Consider the following 20,858-nt stretch of genomic DNA (forward strand, 5'->3'; position numbering starts at 1 on the left):
CTGAAGCCTCATCTCTCCCACCAGCCAGAGCAAGCCCAGGCTTGTCACATAATCAGTACTTCTGGGGAGAACATGGCTGGCCCCATCCCTGGAGCAGGGACCTGGGTATGCAGCTTGGTAACCGAGTGTGGAAATAGAGCTTGGGGATTGCCACAGGTATAAATAGGGCCGTCTCCTGGCTTGGGTGGACTGACTCTCCTGGGAAATCTCCGGTTCCCTTGGCTGGTCTCAGACTTGGTGTCACGTCCCAGTGACTCAGGTATGCCAGTCCCCGAGGCCACAGTAAGGATCTCTTGGGGTCTGAGATCAACAAGCAAAGGGACTGCCTGACTTTTCCCTCACGGCAGCCCCTTCTCCCACTTCCCCTGCCTGCCCACTGCTGCTCTCAGCTGTGATTCCTCCACCATGCTCCCACACCGTTCACTGTGCATTTGTCAGTTCCATTTTCAACTCAGCAGACACTTGCTGAGAACCTGCACTGGGCCAGGAATATTCAGAGGGAAGCAGCCAGGCCCGCTGTCCTTCCGTGGGTTCTTGAGAATCCCCTCTTGTGTAGTTATTCTGAGTTAAGCAGTGTGAATCACACACATACGCACACATGCGCATAGATGCACTCCAGCTCTATGTAAATTGGAAAGGATCTTTAGTGTTCTCTCTCTCACTCTCCTTTCACCACCGTCCCTTGGGGGTGGTATTGCCAGACACCATTCATTATCCAGGCCAAACCACAGCGTCCACCATCATTATCCTCCCCCAACCCAGACATCGTGCCCTCTCGCTCTCTTCCCCCTTTACCCTCTGAATCTGCTCTCAGCAGCAACTTTGGAGGCGATCCACTGAACTAGCTGATGTTAACATATGGATGAGCGGGCCATTTCCACTTTGTTTTGCTGTGCTCACAAGTGGCGTTCTTCAATCAGAACCGAGTACCTACTCCAGCCTAGCCCTGCAACTCTGGCTCAGTGGGTCTGAGGTGGGCCCTGGGAAGCTGCCTTTCTGTTTTTGTTTTTTGGGTTTTTTTTTTTGGCTGCATTGGGTCTTTGTTGCTGCACGCAGGCTTTCTCTAGTTGCAGCAAGCGGCGGCTACTCTTCATTGTGGTACACGGGCTTCTCACTGCGGTGGCATCTCTTGTTGCAGAGCACGGGCTGTAGGCGCATGGGCTTCAGTAGTTGTGGCACGCGGGCTCAGTAGTTGCGGCACACGGGCCCTAGAGCGTGCGGGCTTCAGTAGTTGCAGCGCGTGGGCTCAGTAGTTGTGGCTCGTGGGCTCTAGAGCACAGGCTCAGTAGTTGTGGCGCACGGGCTTAGTTGCTCCGCGGAACGTGGGATCTTCCTGGACCAGGGATCGAACCCATTTCCCCTGCATTGGCAGGCGGATCCTTAACCACTGCGCCACCAGGGAAGTCCGAAGCTGCCTTTTTAACCAGCACCTCAGCAGGTCCTAACACAAGTGGTATTTCAGGCAACCCTCAACACCCCAGCTTTTGCGTCTACTCAGAAACATACATTCTCTGCTCAGTTCCCTTCCCACCACAATCATAGAGACCCATGATTGTCATGGGCGTTTTGTCCCTCCCCATACAGGTGTGTACTTTGATCTTTTATTTTGTTTTTAAATCTCTCTTTCATCAACTTCACTGGGGATAAGGACCATTTCTGTTACTCTGTTTTTGACCTGGAGCTTATCTAGGACAGGTGGAGACATAAGTAGAGGCCACTAGATGCTGCTGCTGCTGTTGCTGCTGAAACCAACAGAGCCTGCCTGGCCCTGAACAGAGTCACCCAGAGCTGCCAGCAACTGAAATCCTAGAGGCTGTGGGCCTTGGGCTCTCAGTTCACCACCACCCTCAAACCCCACCTCTCAGCTCCCCAAACTCTTCCTCCTTTTCTGTGGCTGCTCCTCAGAACTTTATGTACCCTTTTTACTTGTCAGCAACTTTCATTATATTATTCTTATTACTAAAGTAATTAATGCTTATTGTTGGAATCTTGGAAAATAAAAGCAAAATAAAATCATTGGTAACTGTCAATCAGATATAACCACTGTTAACATTTTGGTGTAAATCCTTCCAGTCTTTTTAATATATATAATATTACATATGTGTTTTTTTGTGTGTGTGTGGTATGCGGGCCTCTCACTGTTGTGGCCTCTCCCGTTGTGGAGCACAGGCTCCGGACGCGCAGGCTCAGTGGCCATGGCTCATGGGCCCAGCCGCTCCGCGGCATGTGGGATCCTCCCGGGCCGGGGCACGAACCTGTGTCCCCTGCATCGGCAGGCGGACTCTCAACCACTGCGCCACCAGGGAAGCCCTACATACGTTTTTAGAAATAAAAACTGGAGCACAGTGCACTGGCTGTTCTCTAACCCTTTTTTTTCACTGTATAATGCACATTTCCCCGTGTTACTCAGCCTCCTTCTGCCCCATTACAGAATGGCTGCTAGGGATGCACAGATGTTAATGTAGCCTTTCTCCTGTGCGTTTAATTTATTTCTAGAAAACCGGGCTGAGCTAAATAGCTTTGTAGATGAACTTTCCCCACACGCTTGTGATTATTTTCTTAGAATACTTTCTTAGAAGCCGAATCAGTGAGCCAAAGGGATGCACACTTTTAAGCTTTTTGGTATCATAGCAAATACCCTCCAGAAAGTTTGTAGCAATTTGTACAGCATATGAAAGTGTGTACACCCCTTCCACTGCCCAATATTTTTTGACTCAACTAACTATAAAACATCATTTTCTTTTAAGTAAATGAAATTTAAAATACTCATCATCAATTTGCTTTTTTTAATGTTTGGAGTAAAAACTTCCTTTTCTGTTTTGTCTGTATTTGTGCCTAAAATTGTCAGCATTAGTGTGTAGGGATCTGGACATTTTGGCATGTCTCTTATGCATGCTTGCCTTGGGCCTGGGGAACTTTGCTGCATATTTTTGTGCTGTGTTTGACTCACTGTGAAGGGAGCCAGCCCCTGGCCCGAGGTGCTGCGCCTGCCCCCTGCTGGCAAAGAGGTGCAGTGACAGCTGAGACATCTGGGCTTCTGCTGCCCTTTTCTTACATCAACCCTCCCCCTTCCCACCCCCACCCTCACCCCATTCTAATATTTTCTCATATTTTCAGCCTGAAAGGACCAGCGTGCAGGGCGAAGAAATTTTAAGCCCTTGTGTCTTGGGTGATGGAGATGCGGTTAATACTTGGGGAGGCTCACCGGCATCGTGTCCATCCTGGGGTGAGAAGTGTGTCTCTGACAGCGCAGACAGGAAAGCATGCTGTTCTCCGTGTGGAGGGGAGGGGACTCTGAAGGCCAGGTATTCGAGCAAAGCATCCCTCAGGTACTGGGGGCCTCCTGAGGTGACAGCTTTGAAAGGTGACACCATGGGGCTGTGTTCATATTAAAGAGTGAGATGCATTCATACACAGTTACATGTCAGGTGTCCTGAGGTCTCCAGTCCAGCAACCTTGATTGTCAGGGACAGAACCAAAACCTGACCATTTAAGTAAGGGGGTGGTGGGGCATCTGAGCAGGAAGAACACATGTCCCGAAGCCTAGTCTCTTTCTTCTTTAGGAATCCTCTTTCCTAGAGCCATATGCTCTCAATTTTGACAGTGCTGACAAAGCTTTCTCAACTCTCAGCAGATTAGGAGTGGCCCATTAGCTGGGCCTGACCTCTACCCAATAGGAGCTGCAGTTAGATGGAGACCAGTAAGAACTGACATCTGGCAAAGAGGAAGGAGAAAGGAAAACTTTAGAAAACAGCTCAAGAAGTTAAAAAGCCCTGACGTCTGGGTCCTTGAGTGGAGAGGCAGAAATGCTGCACCCCAGAGGTCCCGAGGGTGTCACTGCATAATGCCTGTGAGTCCTGATGGATCAAAGCTCTTGTCAGTGAGTCATCAATGCTAAAGGACCAAAGAGAAAGGGGGTCAGAAATCATGATGCAGAGCTACTTGATTGATCCAGGCAGAAACACCTCCAGGCCAAACCTTTTCAAAAAAGCACATGGACAATACTGTCATTTTCTGTGCTGCCTTCTGCCTCCTTTCTGTCGTTCACACTTAAACCTTTGAGCCATCTGGCTTTTTTTTCTTTTAATTTATTTTTGGCTGTGTTGGGTCTTCATTGCCGCGTGCGGGCTTTCTCTGGTTGCGGTGAACTGGGGCTGCAGGCTTCTCATTGCAGTGGCTTCTCTTGTTGCAGAGCACGGGCTCTAGGCACGTGGGCTTCAGGAGTTGCAGCACGTGGGCTCAGTAGTTGTGGCTCGTGGACTCTAGAGCACAGGCTCAGTAGTTGTGGCGCACGGGCTTAGTTGCTCTGCAGCATGTGGGATCTTCCCGGACCAGGGCTCAAACCCATGTCCCCTGCATTGGCAGGCGGATTCTTAACCACTGCGCCACCACGGAAGTCCCGAGTCACCTGGTTTTGATTTTTGTGGCTGGCATGAGGTAGGACTCCTGTTGCATGTTTTTCTATATGGAGAACCTGTAGTCCCAACATCATTTATCAGTAGCCCATTATAAAGAAAAATCTCTAGTGTTTCTCCTCTACTGCTCACACAGAATACTTCTGATGACAGTTATGTGGGTGTTTTTCCCATACCCTCTTCATATTGTGAAGGCTTTCCTTTCTTAAACTCAGTTCTTTTGTAATCTGTGTCTGATGAATTCCATATCTGAAGTCTTTGTGAGTCTGATTCTATTGCCTGTTGTTTTTGCTGGCTCAGACTCATATTGTCTTGTTTCTTTGTATGCTGTGATTAAAAAACAGAAACAAAAACAAAAAAACTATGACCTTGTTATTTGTTTTTCTCGGAACTTCATCTCAGGAATTCTTTGAGGCCTGGTTTGAAGTTATTTTCCTACAAAGAGGATTTGCATTTCCTTCGGCTAACCTAGGAACACTTCAGATTAAATGTCTGGCTTGAGAGTTTTCTGTCTGCACTGGTAGCAGCAAACCCACAGGAGGGCCGTTTGTGGATTCAGTCTGACCTGAGGTGGAACTCTCACTCTGTCACTTACTGTGTGACCTCGGGCGAGTCATTTAATCTCTCTGCCTGTCCCATCATCTGTGAAGTAGTAATAATAACACCTACCACCTAAAGCCATTGGAAGGGTGAAATGGGATGATATATATATAAGTAAAGTGCTTACACAGTTTTCTTTCACACAGTTGGTAGACAGTGAATGTCCTTCTCTTCCCCTGAGGAGCCGCCACTCCTGCCCCAGCCCGTGGGGGCAGTCCTCAGCCTTAGTTCCGCATCTCACCCAGGATCTGAGTTATAGCGGGAGCCAAGTACTCTAGACCTCACTCCTGTGGCTCATTCTGCCTTCAGCTTTGAGGTGACTGAGCTTCCGAAAGCCTTTGAGAGATGCTTCTTCCCTCAATCTTGACTGAGGTCTGGAGTTGTCTTGGAGCTGGGTAACAAGAATGATGACATTTAACAGAATTGTTTTCTTCTTCAGAGGCTGCAGGGATTTTTTGGTTAGTTGGTTATGGTTCTAAAAACATTCTTTGTAACTTTATAGTGGAACATTAATAACAAGACATTAAAAACGTTTATAATTTTTAGTCATGGGAATATACATGGACAGTAATATAAGTGTGAAATAAACAGAAAGTTGTATATTGGCATGAAAACATTTTAAATCCTCTTTATAACAAGGAATATTTTTAAAATAAATTGTATGATACGAGCCCAACTCTACTGAGAAAAATGGGGGAAAGAAAGCTGGAAGGAAATATGTCTAAGTGTCAGCAGTAGTTACTTCTGAATGGTGGAATTCTTAAGTAAGTTTTCCCCAGTGGCAGCACGGTACAGACAGTGGTCAGAGGGTGGCCTTCTGAGTCCGGAAGCCTGGTATTAAATTGGTACCTGTGTGGCTTTAGACCAATGACGAGCTCTTTGGGTCTCAGTTTCCCCGTCTGCCGGGGCATTTTGAGGCTACAGTGTCAGCCTGTGATCCGGCACAAGCTGGCTCCGTAAACCGTGGCAGTTATCTTTTTCAGATTAAAAATTTTTTACATTCTTTACAGATTTTAAAAGTACTGAACACGTCCTACTTTATTATCAAAGAAAGACAGTAAAATTAAGACTTCAACAGCAGCAGCAACAACAACAAAGGCAGTACATGCTGCGTCTGCTAACAGAAGTGGTTTACACCCCCAGATTGGGTGTGTGCAGTTTCCAGACTCTTCCCTGACTCCAGGAAAGGGCACGGAGACCCGAACGTTCAGGAGCCACTGCAGTGAGGGCCAGGGAGGCAGGGCTGGGAGAGGGTGGACCACAGCTCTGGCTTTCTAGATGCTGAGCTTCTCCCTTCTGTCCTGCCCAGGACGCAACGAGCCCCTGAAGAAGGAGAGGCTGAAGTGGAAGAGCGACTACCCAATGACCGATGGGCAGCTGCGGAGCAAGAGGGATGAATTCTGGGACACAGCGCCCGCCTTCGAGGGCCGCAAGGAGATCTGGGATGCCCTCAAGGCTGCCGCCTATGCAGCCGAGGCCAACGACCACGAGCTGGCTCAGGCCATCCTGGACGGAGCCAGCATCACCTTGCCACATGGTGAGCAGGCAGGGCGGGGGCTTTCCCCACCGGAGTGAGGGGGCCGTCAGGGTGGAGGAGAGCCAGTGGCCAGCCCCATGTCAGGAGCTCCCATCCAGGCTGGTGGGTGGCAGGTGTGGCTAGTCGCTTGTTCATTCAAGCAGCCCTCATGAACATGGTCCAGGAGTGGGACACCAAGAAAAATGAGACACAGTCCCCACCTGCCTAACGAGGGCGTGGAAAGACACCAGCAAACCTCAAGGCGGTGTGATGAGAGCAAGCTAAAGATTGCTCAGGGCCCTTTGAGATCCCAGCACATCTCAGGTAACAACCTTCTGTTGAGTATTATTATGTGCTGGGCACCGAGCTAGAAGCTTCTGCTGCATTATCTCATTTAATTTCATAATGGCCCCTGGGACTATGTAAAGCAGAGGGCAACAATGGAAACTCTATAGAGTCAGAGACTGGGTTTTAACCAAGTGTCTCTTTCCTAGCTATGTGACCGTGAGCTTCTTGAATTTAAAGCCTCAGTGACTAAACAATTATAAAGTGGTGATACCAACCTCATAGGATGGCTGTTAGGATTCAACAAGATACACATAACATCATTTAGTCCAGTCCCAGCACTTAGCTCGTGCTCAAGATACAGTAAATATCAATATATTACTATATGTAACACATTGTACAAGTAAGAAGATTGAGGCCCACTGGGTATAAGTCATGAACAGCAGGGCCTATGCTATTTCATTCATCCTTGTAACCCCAGCACCCAGCACATATGCTCAGGAAGGAGTTGTTGAATGAACAAATGAAAAGTTAAGTAATTTTCTAGGGTTGAATGAGCCAGTACCTGGTGGAGCCAGAATGTCAGCCCAGATCTTCCTGCCTCTACCTTGAGCTCCCACCAGCTGTCCCAGGAAGACCTGCCTGTAGGGTGGGTTTGAGGACTGTGGGATGACCATGACAGGTGTATCAGTCTGCTCAGGCTGCTATAGCAAAATACTGCAGACTGGGTAGCTTATTAAACAACAGAAATTTAGTTCTGGAGTCCGAGAAGCGCAAGATCAAGGTGGCAGCTGATTTGGTTTTTGGTGAGAGCTCTCTTCCTGGCTTGTAGATGGCCACCTGCTCTCTATGTCCTCATTGTGGGAGAAGAGAGAGAGCTTGAGCTTTCTGGTCTTCTTGTAAGGGCACTAACCCTTACTGGATCAGGGCCCCACCTATATGACCTCATTTAACCTTAATTACTCCCATATAGGCCCCTATCTCCAAATACAGTGACACTGTGGGGGTGGGGTTAGGGCTTCAATACATGAAATCGGTGGAGGGGACACAAGTTAATCCATATCAGTTGGTCCCCAAGCCGACTCTGACCACCCTGCCTTTCCCACAGGCACCCTCTGTGAATGCTACGATGAGCTGGGCAATCGCTACCAGCTGCCCATCTACTGCCTGTCGCCACCCGTGAACCTGCTTCTGGAGCACACTGAGGAGGAGAACCTGGAGCCCCCCGAGCCCACCCCCAGCGTGCGCCGAGAGTTCCCGCTGAAGGTACGCCTCTCCACGGGCAAGGACGTGAGGCTCAGCGCCAGCCTGCCTGACACGGTGGGGCAGCTCAAGAGGCAGCTGCACGCCCAGGAGGGCATCGAGCCATCCTGGCAGCGATGGTTCTTCTCTGGAAAGCTGCTCACAGATCGCACGCGGCTCCAGGAAACCAAGATCCAGAAAGATTTTGTCATCCAGGTCATCATTAACCAGCCCCCGCCGCCCCAGGACTGAGGATCCCACGGACCCCTGGGCAGAGAGACCAGGGAAGGCCTCTGCAGGGCTGAGAGGCCTCCCGGCTGGAGCACTAGGCACCCCCACCCTGCCGCTGCCTTTGAGAGCCGTTCTTTTCTCCAGGGGAGCCTCCCGTGTATGGCTGCCGGGCGAGCCCTGAGGGGACCCTGCTTCCCAGGGACTCCGTGGGCCACCAGTGCCCAGCACCCAGGAAACAGTGTGCTGCCACACACAGGCCTTGCCAACCTTGTCAGAGAAAAGGCAAACCAGGGCCCTCCACCCTGCCTCTCCCCCGCGGCAGGTTCAAGCCACGAGGGCCAGCCCGGAGGCCCCTGGAGCCCAGATCTGTCATCTGGTGCTGCCGGCTGTGCTCACTCCGGTTTTCTGCTCAGGGTCTGAAGCAGCTGCTGTCTCCCTCCCTTGCCCCTACCCCCTGACTCTGCCCTGGGCCCAGTGCCAGCCCCCTAGAGGGGAGGGGACCACTCGTGAGCCCCGGGGGTGGGGAGCCTGAGGCCGGCCTCTGCCTCTCCCAGCCCCCAGCACAGCTGGCAGAGATGAGGTGGTGGCCGATGGCTGGGCTGTCATGGCAGAGGCCTGCACAGGGCCATCTCTTGGCTGTAACCCCGGCAGTGGGGGGTCTGCAGCCCGCTCACGGCCCCGCAGCAGGTCCCTGTGTGCAGACATGTCTGCATATTTATCAATAAAGCCTTTTGCTCCTTCCTTCTCTCTTGCCTGGCTTTGGCTTTGGGTTCTCCTGTAGCTCTCTGGAGCCCTGGAGCCAGTTCTGGGGCGGGAGCAGGTGGGTGCACGGCCTCCCCAGCTGCTCCGGGTAGAGCAGCTACTGCTCCGTGCTCTCCACCGCAGAGAGTACGGTGGAGCGAGCCGTGAACTGCCAGTATGCAGGCCTGTGTTCTCGTGGGTCCTCCGGAAAAGCCTCTTAACCTCCGAACCCGCGTTGCTTGTCTTTAAAGTGGAGGTGATGCCGCCTGCCCTGCCTCCCCTCTCAGCTGCTGGCAGGATTACATGGGATAACAGGTGTGAACTCGCTTTGAAAGCGAAGGCAGCACCTCAGGAAGGCGGCGTTAGTTACCTGCTGCTCTGCTCCTGCAGCACGAGGGTGCTGGCTTCAGACTCCAGCCCCCTGAGCCAGGCCCTCAGGACTGAGATGTGTGTGGACGTCCTGCAGATGCTGCGTGCACCCTTGGCGACGTGAAAGCAAAATCTCTGGTAAATTTTGATGATGAGCCTGTGTCGGCTTGCCAGCAAGGGAACCAGAGGGAAGAAGGAGCCGGGTCTTGTGCTTCCTTAGGGGAAAATGTGCACGTAAGCAGAGAGGGGGACCTTAGATAAGGTGGTTCAGCTGAGGGCAGGCCACGTGAGTGTCACAGAACCACAGGGCTGTGGTGTCTGTGGTTCACTGGCAGGTTCAACCTGGGTCGTGGTGACCCAGGCCTCACTCCCACAGTTCCAGGTGCGGAACTGAGCAGTACAGGTCTGCTTCTTCTCCAGTTGATAGTATTTTTCTTTCTCAGTGAGCACCGGTCAGGTTGGCCTGACTGGGAAACCGGGGAGGGAAGGATGATCAGTCAGAGCTGGTGTCTTCGTCAGCAGGGCTTGGCGCTGCGTTCCAGCCCTTCCAGTGGCTCCTTGAAGCAAGACCGTGTAAGTCCCACAGAGGCCCCCTGCGACAGACTGATGGGTGAGGTCTGTCAGGGACAAGTGGACTTGCAGCCAAATGCTGCGGTGCTTCACTAGGGGGCGCTGTGGGACCCGAGAGGCAAGGCCTGCGCGAGCTGCGTGCAAAGAGGCAGGCGGCTGCCCTTACCTCCACCCACTGCCTGGCACTCCAGCCCAGATGAGGCAGAGTCTTGCCCCTTCCCAGAGCAGGCAGGGCCTTTTCACGGGACGGCCTGGGGATGCGGGCTTATCTTGGCTCCCCACATTTGGCCTTTAGGCTCCCTCACTGGCACTGGCTGGGCAGGGTTTCCAGGCGTCCAGCAGGTGGCACCGCCATCAGGGCTAAGGGCAGCCAGCGATCCTTTGTGCAGCGCGGCTGCCCGGCCCATCTGGGCCTCAGCGCTCAGGACAGAGGCTGGGCAGGCGCCTTCCTGCAGTCCTCGCTCTCGCTCCCAGGGCACTGGGCCCTCCGGCTCCAATAGGCCAGAGGTTGGGGGGTGGCAACTGTCCCTGCCGCCTCCTGCTCCTCGGGGCTGCCTGGGGTGAAGGTGACAGGTCGGGAGGCAGCTGGAGAATTGGGCCGGTGAGCTCATGGCAGAGGCGCCTAGCAGGGCGGGGGTGGGAGCCTGGCATATAAAGCCCCTGGGGCCCCGGGGCCTGCAGGGGCGGGTTGCGCACGGTGCCATGGCGGGCTCCGAGGAGGTGCAGAGGGCCACGGCACTCATCGAGGAGCGGCTGGCACAGGAGGAGGAGAATGAGGTAGGGCGGGGTGTGGGGCCCAAGGGGGTGCTGAGGAGACCCAGCTCTGCTGTCAAGGGAAGGAAGAGCCTGGCTGCCGTACCTGGAAGGAAGGAGGACAGGTGTCCCCAGGGGCCCAGCTGGCTCTACTGCAGGGTGCTCCTGAGAGGGGGCTGCTGGCAGTGGGAGACGGAGGCTTCAGCCCCCAAATCTGAGAGACAGTGGAGTGGGCGAGCCAAGCTGGGTTCCTCGAGACCCTGTCCACCCACCTGGGCCTCGAGGAGACAGGCTGAGCTGCACAGAGCAGGACAGCTGGGATGCTGCCTGCAGATTGGGGCCCTGAGATCCCCCCAGCTGCCGGCTGGGAGGCTGGGACAGGAAAAACTCCAGTGTTTGGTCCCTGAGGAAGGATAAAGACGGGGAGCAGAGTGAGAAAGGGATGCTGGCCAAGGAAGCATGGGTTTTCTAGGACCACCAGCCACACCCGGGGAGGCGACTGAGCATGGGGCTCTGGGCAATTGTATTTTCTCTGGAATAAAGAAGTCGGGGAGGAGGGTGCGGGCTGGTTCTACTCTTCATTTTATGGAGATGAATACTTCACCTAGAGTCTACTCTTCCAAGATCCCAGTGCTGGGAGGAATGAGAGGCTCAGGAAGGTCAGCCTCTGCCTCCTCTTTACCAGCTCTGTGTTCATTTTAGCCGACATCTGCCAGGTGCACGGTCAACTAAGAAACAAGGCAGAGTGGAAAAGGGTGAAATAGAGGTGTAACTCAGAAGTGAAGGAGCACAAAGGGTGGGTGAGGCATGCCGACCGTGGGCCCTCGAGGACTTCTCTGTGGACAGGAGGGCATTTGAGCCAGGCCTTCAAGGATGGTCCTTGAAGGATGGAGGTCAGGAGTGGGGAGAGTATTCCAGGCTAAGGAAACAACAGGCGCCTGTCGTTGGGGTGAGCGGAAGCATGATTGTCGGGAGAAAGTCTGGCAGGAGGGGCTGAGGCTGGGAAGGGAGACAGGGCACAAACCAGACAGTGAGGACCACGTGAAAGATACTTACTCTGTGGGCAGTGGGGAGCCACTGCATGTTGTTGAGTGAGGCACAGTGGTACCACCTGACATGTTTGGGGAAGGCAGCTCTGACAGCCCTGAGAGGGACTTGGAGGGGGAAAGACTGGCCCTAACAGGAATGGGAGGGAGGAGATAAATCAGTGTAGATGTAGACTCCATTCAAAAAAGGAAGAGTGACTGAATGGAGGTGAGGAAGAGGGAAGGGTCAGGACTCTGGTGGAAGAAGAGATGAGGGCTAGGGAAGGGAGGGGAGGTTTGGCTGGGAAGGACCTGGACTGAGCCTGCTGAGTCCCCGCCGGCGCATCCCTGGATCTCCAGGAATGCCATTTCTCACTCCCCCAAGGGCATGTGCACCAGGGCCAGGCAGGGGAGTCATGTTGCTGGGCCATTTCTGGAATGCTGCCACTGGACACAGAGACCTTCAGTAAGGGGACACGGAGCAGTCTTCATCCATTCATTCATCCAACAAATATAGCGGCAGGGCTGTCAGGGCCCCAGGTGCCCACAGAGCCAGCCTCACCACTGGTGCCTCCTACATGCCAGGCACCGTGCTACGCATTGGACAGGCATTCTCTCATTTCCTCTGTGCAACCATCTATGAAGTAAGGTGGAAGTTTTGTTGGGTTGTGTTTCACCGACAAACACCCAATTCAATAAACATTTCTTGAGCACCTACTGTGTGCCAACCTACAGAGACAAATCTGAAGCGAGGGGCTATGGAGTCTGGGTAAGGCGTGGGCAGGCGTTAGAGTCCCCAGTTGTTCCCACCAGGCCCCAGCCCAGCAGCATTCTTAGAGGAGAACCGCTGTTCAGCCTGCACCCACTTCATGGGGTGGGTAGGGAAGGAGGGTCTTGGAGACCAGCCCAGGGGCTGAGGCTCTCTTGCAGGGGCCTTACTGGGCTAGGTCATCACTGAGGACTTGGAGGTGTGCAGAGCTGCTGAGCCCGCCTGCCACCATCCGTGAACTCATTCATTCATTTATTCTCCAAACATTTGCTGAGCACCTACTGTGTGCTAACTCTTGTCATCGGTGCTGGGGATGCCAAGATGATTAAGACCAAGCCCACTCTAGATGCTCCAGGAGCCCAGCCAGGGCTCCACATGCAGTAGTAGTAGCTGAAGCCCTAGGTGATCTTGTCCCTGGGTGAGGATGCAGCGTTTCAGGCGAGGCCGGCACTGGGGAGACCTCAAACCATGTAAGCCTGACATGGAAGGGAGATGCCAGTGGGCAACAGAACATTCGAAATAAAGACCTGGAAAATCAGCTCTCAGCTGACACTTGAAGAGTATAACACCGGAGCTCGGTGTCGAACGACAAAGGCAGCTGAGAGCTCTGTAAGGGAGATCATTCCTCCCCAGCTGCCACCTGGACTCGGCACTCTCCAGCCTGGACGAATGTTTCCGGTACATGGGGACTTCAGAGATAGGGGCGCCAGCACTTAACAAGGAGTGTTTTCCTTTAGAAGAGAGGAAGCGGCCATGAGGAAGTAGTCCAGGCAGGTTGGAGCTACAAGTGGGGAGGAGACTTGGACAGAGTCTCCCCCATATTATTAAAACGAGAATAAGGTTAATACTTAGAGTTCACATCAAGCTGAGAGCTGGGGAGCTGCGGGTTCCACCCCTCAGGTTCCCTGAGAGCAACAGTTTCCATGCTCTAGGATTTCACGGATCAGTAAAATCTGAGGGAAAGAAGTTGGTAACTGACAGAGTTGCCAAATTTTTGTATTGTCAAGTAAGCCCACTAAAAAAAAAAAAAAACTATCATCTCATCTCAAGTATTTCATCAAAGTGAATTTTAAACACCAAAAAAAAAAAAAACCAAAACCTCAGTGCTTGAAAAAAGTGAGTATGTTTAATTTCATGAAAACTCATTCCAGTAGCCCTTAATCCTGTTTTGCTGGGGACACAGGGCAGTCAGTACACAGGTGTTTGAACTGGGGTTGGGGCCAGGGAGGCGGGCTCTGACCTGGGGCCTCCTGGACCAGACAGGAGTGGGGCAGATGACGGGCTGGGAGGTCACACAGGAGGAGGTCCTTGGGGTCCTTGAATTTGTTGTGGGCGAGGCTATCTGGCCCCCGAGGCACTGCAGGCAGTCCTGGAACCCATCCTGTCCTTGGCTCACCAGAAACTCCGAGGAACCACCACCCATCAGAAGTTGCCCATGGAGATGCTGGTGTTGGAGGATGAGAAGCACCACAGGCCTCAGAGTCCATCCTTACAAAAGGTTAAGGTAAGTGCTAGGAGAACCCAGTATCTGCGCGCTCAGGAGACAGACCAGGCAGTTACGGCCTTGCCCCTCCTGGTGCTCCTCCAGCAGCTCAGCACCTCTGGGAGATGTTAGCGATGCAGCATCTCGGCCCCATCTCATACTTGTAAAGGAGAGCAGAATATGCCACCCCCAAATATGCCACTTTGGCATACTGATTTTTTTTTTTTTTTTTTTTTTGCGGTACACGGGCCTCTCATTGTTGTGGCCTCTCCCGTTGCAGAGCACAGGCTCCGGACGCGCAGGCTCAGCAACCATGGCTCACGGGCCTAGCCGCTCTGCGGCATGTGGGATCTTCCCAGACGGGGGGGCACGAACCCGTGTCCCCTGCATCGGCAGGCGGACTCTCAACCACTGTGCCACCAGGGAAGCCCCATACTGATTATTTTAAATTAAAGTTATCTGAGAAAAAGCCAGTGCAAAAAGGACACTCTGACCCTCCTTTGTTCCCCTGAAAATAGCAAATAAATCTGCCATGGGAAGTTACCCTCGCTATATCAGGAAAGTAGAAAGCTTCCTTATCACTAGATCTCAGGAATTCAGGGCTGAGAAGGCTATATAAACAAAACTTGTTTCTTCACTAATTAGTTCCTCCAAAAACAAACTCCTTTGTCTTTTCAATGTGGCACAAATGTATTGTTTCTTTGTCTAAAATGTGTAAAAGCTGCCTGCTTTGGTCACTTCTTTGAGTCTCATATTTTTATGGACTACCATACATCTGAAATTAAAGTTGTTTTTCTCCTATTAATCAGTCTTACATCAATTTAATTATTAGACCAGCCAAAGAACTTAGAAGTGAAGAGGGGGGAAGTTTTCCTCCCCAGGCCTGCTAAGTCAGAATCTGCATGTGTACAAGATCCCAGGGGACTCATTTTGGAAGCAGCAGTGATGGGGCAGCCATACAACAGGGCATGATGCAGGTGTTAGTGGGCTGGGGGAGGCTGTGTGTGCTGACAGGAGACATCTGCACGCTGATAAGAGAAAAGCAGAGTTTCCAGACCACTGCGTGGAGGATGATGCCGTAGGATGCATGTCTGAAAGGGCATCAACGGAGCTATGATAGAAGTTCCTCTGGGAGAGAAGGGCTTTCTCTTCAGAGCTTTTATGTTTCTGTAAGAGGGGCAGGGAGGGACGGAGGGAGGGAGAGAGAGAGAATTACATGGAGATATGAGAATTCGTACCCTGTTCTGGAGGCCTGGGCTGAGAACTGCCCTTGAGATTTCCTCATCAACTCCCCACCCTATGTGGAGCCTTGAAGCTGGGCAGCTCCCAAGCAGCCCCCTGAAGCCCCCGTGCATCTGTGTCTGTCTCATTGGCTTCACCTAGTCCTAGGCGGCAGAGCTAGACCTGGAGTCTTTCTCCCTTGAGAGGCTCTCCCTGTCCTCCACCTCCAGCCTAGCTCAGAGGTCCCCAAGCCCCACATTCTGTGCCCCAGTGCGGGGCTTGATTGGCTATCCCCACGCAGGGTCAAGAGCGCGTGCGTAAAACATCCCTAGACCTGCGGAGGGAGATCATCGACGTGGGTGGGATCCAGAACCTCATCCAGCTGCGGAAAAAGCGCAAGCAGAAGAAGCGGGAAGCCCTGGCAGCCCCCCAGGAGCCGCCTCCTGAGCCGGAGGAGATCGTAAGGGTCCTGGGGAGGACACCTGTGTGGGCAGGGGGAGCCGAGGGAGGGGGAATGGCTCAGATCACAGCGGAGCGGCCCCCAGGGACTGCATTCGCTCTCTCCAGACCGGCCCCGTGGACGCGGAGACATTCCTGAAAGCGGCGGTGGAGGGGCAAATGAAGGTCATTGAGAAGTTCCTGGCGGACGGGGGTTCCCCCGACACCTGCGATCAGGTGATGTTCCCATCGGGCCCTGCACCTGTGCCGGCCTCCCTTTCAGAGCTGATGCCCGCACCCCGCCCGCTTGTGCATTCTTTGAGAAGAGGCATGGGTGTCCTTTGGGAGGGGGCCCCTCAGAAGATGTGGGATGCCCCCTTCCCCACACAGGAGTTTTTCTAAATCCTTAGACCCTTTCCAACTTGAACCACCTCCAGAGTAATAAACACCTGGATTTTTAGGGGAAAAAATGGAATGGAATCAAATACAGAGTCCAAGACCAGGAGATTTGGATTCAAATCCCACCTGTACCACTCCCTAGTTCTGTGACCTGTGGCTGGGCCCGTCACCTCTCTGTGCCTGTTTCCTTCTTCGTAAAACTGGCTCCTCCCCTCAGAGCATGTTATGGGGATCAAATAGAATATTAGTTCTTCAATACATATTTATCGAATGAAAACACTATTAAAGCACATGCTTGGATATGATATTTTGTGTTGCATTGTATATCATCATACTTTTAACAATTATTTTTATCTTATGGTTAAAATATATATATATATATATATATAAAAAACATGAGACATGCCAAATAAATTTTAAGTGCACAACTCAGTGGCATTAATTACACTTATAATGTTGTGCACCCATCCCCACGATTTTCAAAATATTTCCGTCACCCGTCATACTTCTTTTTGTTTTCCCTGAAACTGCCTCTTTCATACTTTGTAGGATGCTCTCTCGAGATCATATCCTGGGATTGAGCAAATTAATGGTCACCCCCTTCAGGCTGCATTATTGCAGGCTTAGACTACATGTCCTTTCCACTTTTTAGATTCCAGAGTTTTAATCCTCTTGGTCTATCTAAGCATCTCCTGCCTCTGTGTTGTGCTAGGAGCACAAAACCAAAAAGACCAGGGTTGACAGTAGCTGGGAGACTGATGCACAACTGGTTCATTAGAATATGGAAAGATATGCCCTCTGGCCTGAGTGTTTCAAGAGACCAAAGCGAAAGCCGACTGAATTGGACAGGAAGTTCATTCCCTCCTTGAATCAGTAATCAGGGTGCACCTGCCCATCCTGGCCCTGGGCAAGGCACTCAGGGGAAATAGTCAAGTAAGACTCAGCTTGCCTTTGACCGTCTATGACAGTGGAGGGTTGTCTGGACCCCGGGACAGCTATGGCCTAGAGGTTTCAAGAAGTCGATGACACTTGAGCTGCATCTTCATGGAGTTACAAGCATTCATCAAGCACTCACAGGGAGTATGGGCAAAATGGGCATTTGGGCACAGGCAATAGCTTGTGTGTTTAGGGGGCAGTGGGAAGGTCAGAGTCCACAGTGCACAGGAGGCCTCCAAGCCTGGTCCAGATAGAGCATGAAGGAGCCGGCGGAACATGCAAGATATGGGGACCCGGCACAGGGGTCAGAATCGGGCTGGGATAAGGCCTGGGCTCAACTTGGGTGGGCGATGGGCTCAGGCCTGGGGCCAGAGTTTAGGCCCTGACAGTTTCTCTGGGGACAGTTCCACCGGACAGCACTGCACCGAGCTTCCCTGGAGGGCCACATGGAGATCCTGGAGAAGCTTCTAGAGAGTGGGGTCACTGTGGACTTCCAGGATCGGGTGAGCAAGAGGCCAGGTATTGGGTGAGGGGCAGGAGGTGGTCCAGCACTCATAGACTCCCTATCCCTGCAAACCTCCAACCTGGGACATAAACAAGCTGCCTCGGGGGCCAGGCTCCACCTCTAGTATGTTGTATGACCTTGCGGGGCGGGAGGGGGGGCATCTCCTCCCTGAGCCTCCTCTGTAAATCTGGCTTGGACGAGATGGAGCCCGAGGGTTCTTCGGCTCCACTGCATCCATTGCTCAGTCATTGGAGTGGCCCTATCCTTCCCTGGATACCTGCCTGCCCTCTTGGCTGGGGTCCTTTCCCCCAGGGCACTTTCTTCCCTGAAGCTCTGCAATTAGGCTCCACCCTTCCTCTCTAGCTGGACTGCACGGCCATGCATTGGGCCTGCCGTGGGGGCCACTTGGAGGTGGTGAAGCTTCTGCAAAGTCGGGGAGCAGACACCAACGTGAGGGATAAGGTGAGGCCATAATGCTCACAGATGTTGAGGTAGCAGGGCGGAGGGGTGGTGGGGAGAGAAGCAGAGGGTAGAAAAGCAGACAGCAGGAGGGTAGTGAGCTAGTCTGGTTTCTGGAGTGGCTGCAGAGCCCAGGGATGGGTCCTTGCCATCAGCTGCAGCCCCTTGGAGACTACCATTTGGGAATGGGAGCAAGAGCAGAGGAGAGGGGAGGAGAAGAGATCCACTAGCTTGGCGGCTTTGGGACCACCCAGAGATGCAGGATTTGTTCACCCGTGCCATCGTTCATCATCCTTCTATCTGTCTATCTATCCGTCCATCCATTCATTTATTCATCTGTTCACTTATTTATTCATCCACCATTTTTAATTCACTCAATCCTTTGTATATAACCTTGAACAAGTGACAGCCTCTGAGCCTGTTGCTCATCTATAAAATGTCTTGCAGAGTTCTTGTATAGATTGGATGGGAAAATTTATGTAAATTAATTATTTATTCAACATAAGGCTAATGTTTTGTAAGATTTTGCTGTGCTCATCACATAGTCATTTCTCAGTAAATGGCATCTACTATAATTATTTTAAAAGGGCAGAGGAGTGAGCAGTAGCTCACATCCGGGTGAGAGGGGAAACATAGAAGGCTTCCCCGAGGAGGTGGCATGTAATGCCTTAGAGCTGATCATCAGATAGGGTGATGGGAAATTACAGCGTTCCCTACCCCTCCTTGGGAGAAGGATTAGGCTAGAGTTAAGACGGCCGCCTCCCAGAGGCATCACAGTCCAGGTCCCTTCAGCCAGCATCTCCTGATTCCTCCCCACCCAGCTGCTGAGCACCCCCCTGCATGTGGCAGTCCGGACGGGGCACGTGGAGATCGTGGAACACTTTCTATCCCTGGGCCTGGACATCAATGCCAAAGACAGAGTGAGTGTCTGGGTTCCTTCACGCCTAGCCCCACCATAGGGGGCTCCATATGCCCCCTGAGGGCTCCCACATGCCCCCGTGGGCCATGCTGAGTGTCTCACTGGTTCTAGGAAGGGGACAGCGCCCTGCATGACGCCGTGAGGCTCAATCGCTACAAAATCATCAAACTGCTGCTCCTGCACGGGGCTGACATGATGAGCAAGAACCTGGTAAATCCACTCCTTTCCTGATTCAGTAAACAGTGTGCGCTGCTCTCCCGGGCCCTGTGCTGGGCACTCGGAAGAAAGACAGAACTGAGCAGGACTCGGCTGGCCTGCCCTTGGGGCAGTGTCACAGTGGAGGGTTTCTCTGGGCCCCAGGAGATTGGGGGCCCACCCGGCTTCCCAACTCTCTCTATGCTTCTCTACATCCAGAAAATCTAAGTGGAGAAAACAGCCAGGAGGGACAGGAGGAGGATTTCCCAAAGGCCCCCAAGTAGACTGCAGGCGGTCCTAATGTCCAGGCTCAGGGAGGCCAAAATCGTGGAGGGACAGAGCCGGAAGGAAGCTAAGCACTCAGTCAGCACGATTGTTCCTAGCACCCTGTGTTGGCTCCTGTGGTCCTCCAGTTCCTTTAGGAACCTGTGTCCCCCCGTCCAAGCTCTTCTTTGGGGCCCAGAGCAATCACAAAAGAGAGGAGAATTGGGTAAGGGGGGACCTTGACTCAAGAAAGGCTGGGGGGTGCAATATAGGGGGAGGGGATTAAGAGGTACAAACTGTTATGTATGGTATAAGCTACAAGGATATATTGTACAACACGGAATATAGCCAATATTTTATAATAACTATAAGTGTAGTATAACCTTTAAAAATTATGAATCACTGTATTGTGCACCTGTAACTTATATAATATTGTACATCAACTATACTTCAATTTTTTAAAAAAAGCTAGCTATATGAAAGAAGAAAGAGAGGCTGAGGAGATAATGGGAAAGTTAGGAAGACAAGGGGAAGGTGTAAATGAGGGCTTCTCAACCGCACACGTGTTGGGCGGGAGAACTCTTTGTCGTGGGGGGGCTGTCCGTGCATTATCGGATGTTTGGGCAGCATCCCTGGCCTCTACTCAAGATGCCAGTAGCATCCCCTCCTCCAGTGTCATAACCAAAAATGTCTCCAGACATTGCCAGTTGCTCCCAGTTGGGAGCCACTGGCGTAGATGAGGGTACCTCTTCGTCCAGACTTCTGAACGGTGACTAGATATCCTCTTGTCTCCCCCAGGAAGGAAAGACCCCCACGGACCTGGTGCAGCTGTGGCAGGCTGACACCCGGCACGCTCTGGAGCACCCGGAGCCGGGGTCAGAGCAGAACGGGCTGGAGGGGTCTGCTGAGGGTGGGCGGGAGACCCCGAAGCCTGTGCCAGCCCAGTAAACGACTGTCCCAGCCCAGCCAGGCACCTGGCCTGTCCCCTGCGTACAGCCGGAGGGTCATAAGAATGGCCCCCAGAGCTGAGGACCGCAGCATACCTCTGTACGCCCCGGGAGCCCCCACAAGCTACCGCAATTAAAACAAAAAGTCATTTTTGCTGTGTGTGATGTTCATTTCTATTTGTGCCTAAAACATTTAGGAATGAAGGAAGACTGGGGGCAAGGGTGGGCTCAGGCAAGAGGGGAACTTGGAGCCCTTTGGCCCCCCTGAGCCAGCCCTGCTGCTTTTCCTAACAAGGCCTCTTTTTGCTTCTTTCCTGCCACTCCACTTCCCAGTCCCAAAGTGGATCAGCTTCCCAGGGCACTTGTCCTGGGGTCCCCTCCTGGTGACAGCTGTCCTGTAGGGCTGTGCGTGACCAGCACGGGCCTGTCACGTGGCAGGCTTGGTGGGAGGAGCTTGGCAGGGGAGTGGGGCAGTGGCGGCAGATCACAGGTCTCATCCAGCCAGCCCCGCCTCCCACAGGGAAGGGCCGGCTCAGCCAATCGGCTCCGCCAAGCTCTCAACTGCCACGCGGAAGC

At 52.6% G+C, this 20,858-nt stretch overlaps 2 protein-coding genes across 4 annotated transcripts in view; both read left to right on the forward strand.

Moving 5' to 3' along the window:
• Nucleotides 1-9,030, forward strand: part of UBTD1 (ubiquitin domain containing 1) — a 52,415-nt gene extending 43,385 nt beyond the window's left edge. For 2 of the 3 annotated variants that reach the window (XM_060126462.1, XM_060126460.1), the window contains 3 exons: nucleotides 3,118-3,226; nucleotides 6,325-6,552; nucleotides 7,925-9,030. In XM_060126462.1, coding sequence (XP_059982445.1) covers nucleotides 6,378-6,552; nucleotides 7,925-8,310 — 561 coding nt within the window. In that variant the 5' untranslated portion in view covers nucleotides 3,118-3,226; nucleotides 6,325-6,377 and the 3' untranslated portion in view covers nucleotides 8,311-9,030. The remainder of the gene's footprint in view (nucleotides 1-3,117; nucleotides 3,227-6,324; nucleotides 6,553-7,924) is intronic. The other variant, XM_060126461.1, reaches the window with a different exon arrangement.
• Nucleotides 9,031-10,595: 1,565 nt separating this feature from the next.
• On the forward strand, nucleotides 10,596-20,436 carry ANKRD2 (ankyrin repeat domain 2). Its single transcript, XM_060125963.1, has 9 exons — nucleotides 10,596-10,746; nucleotides 13,916-14,020; nucleotides 15,522-15,680; nucleotides 15,788-15,895; nucleotides 17,398-17,496; nucleotides 17,862-17,960; nucleotides 18,779-18,877; nucleotides 18,988-19,086; nucleotides 20,134-20,436. The coding sequence occupies exons 1-9, from the start codon at nucleotides 10,672-10,674 to the stop codon at nucleotides 20,281-20,283; spliced, it is 993 nt and encodes a 330-aa protein (XP_059981946.1). The 5' UTR covers nucleotides 10,596-10,671; the 3' UTR covers nucleotides 20,284-20,436.
• The last annotated feature ends 422 nt before the right edge of the window (nucleotides 20,437-20,858 follow it).

The sequence above is a fragment of the Lagenorhynchus albirostris genome, chromosome 16 (assembly GCF_949774975.1).
Source record: "Lagenorhynchus albirostris chromosome 16, mLagAlb1.1, whole genome shotgun sequence".
In the NCBI taxonomy this organism is placed as follows: Eukaryota; Metazoa; Chordata; class Mammalia; order Artiodactyla; family Delphinidae; genus Lagenorhynchus; species Lagenorhynchus albirostris.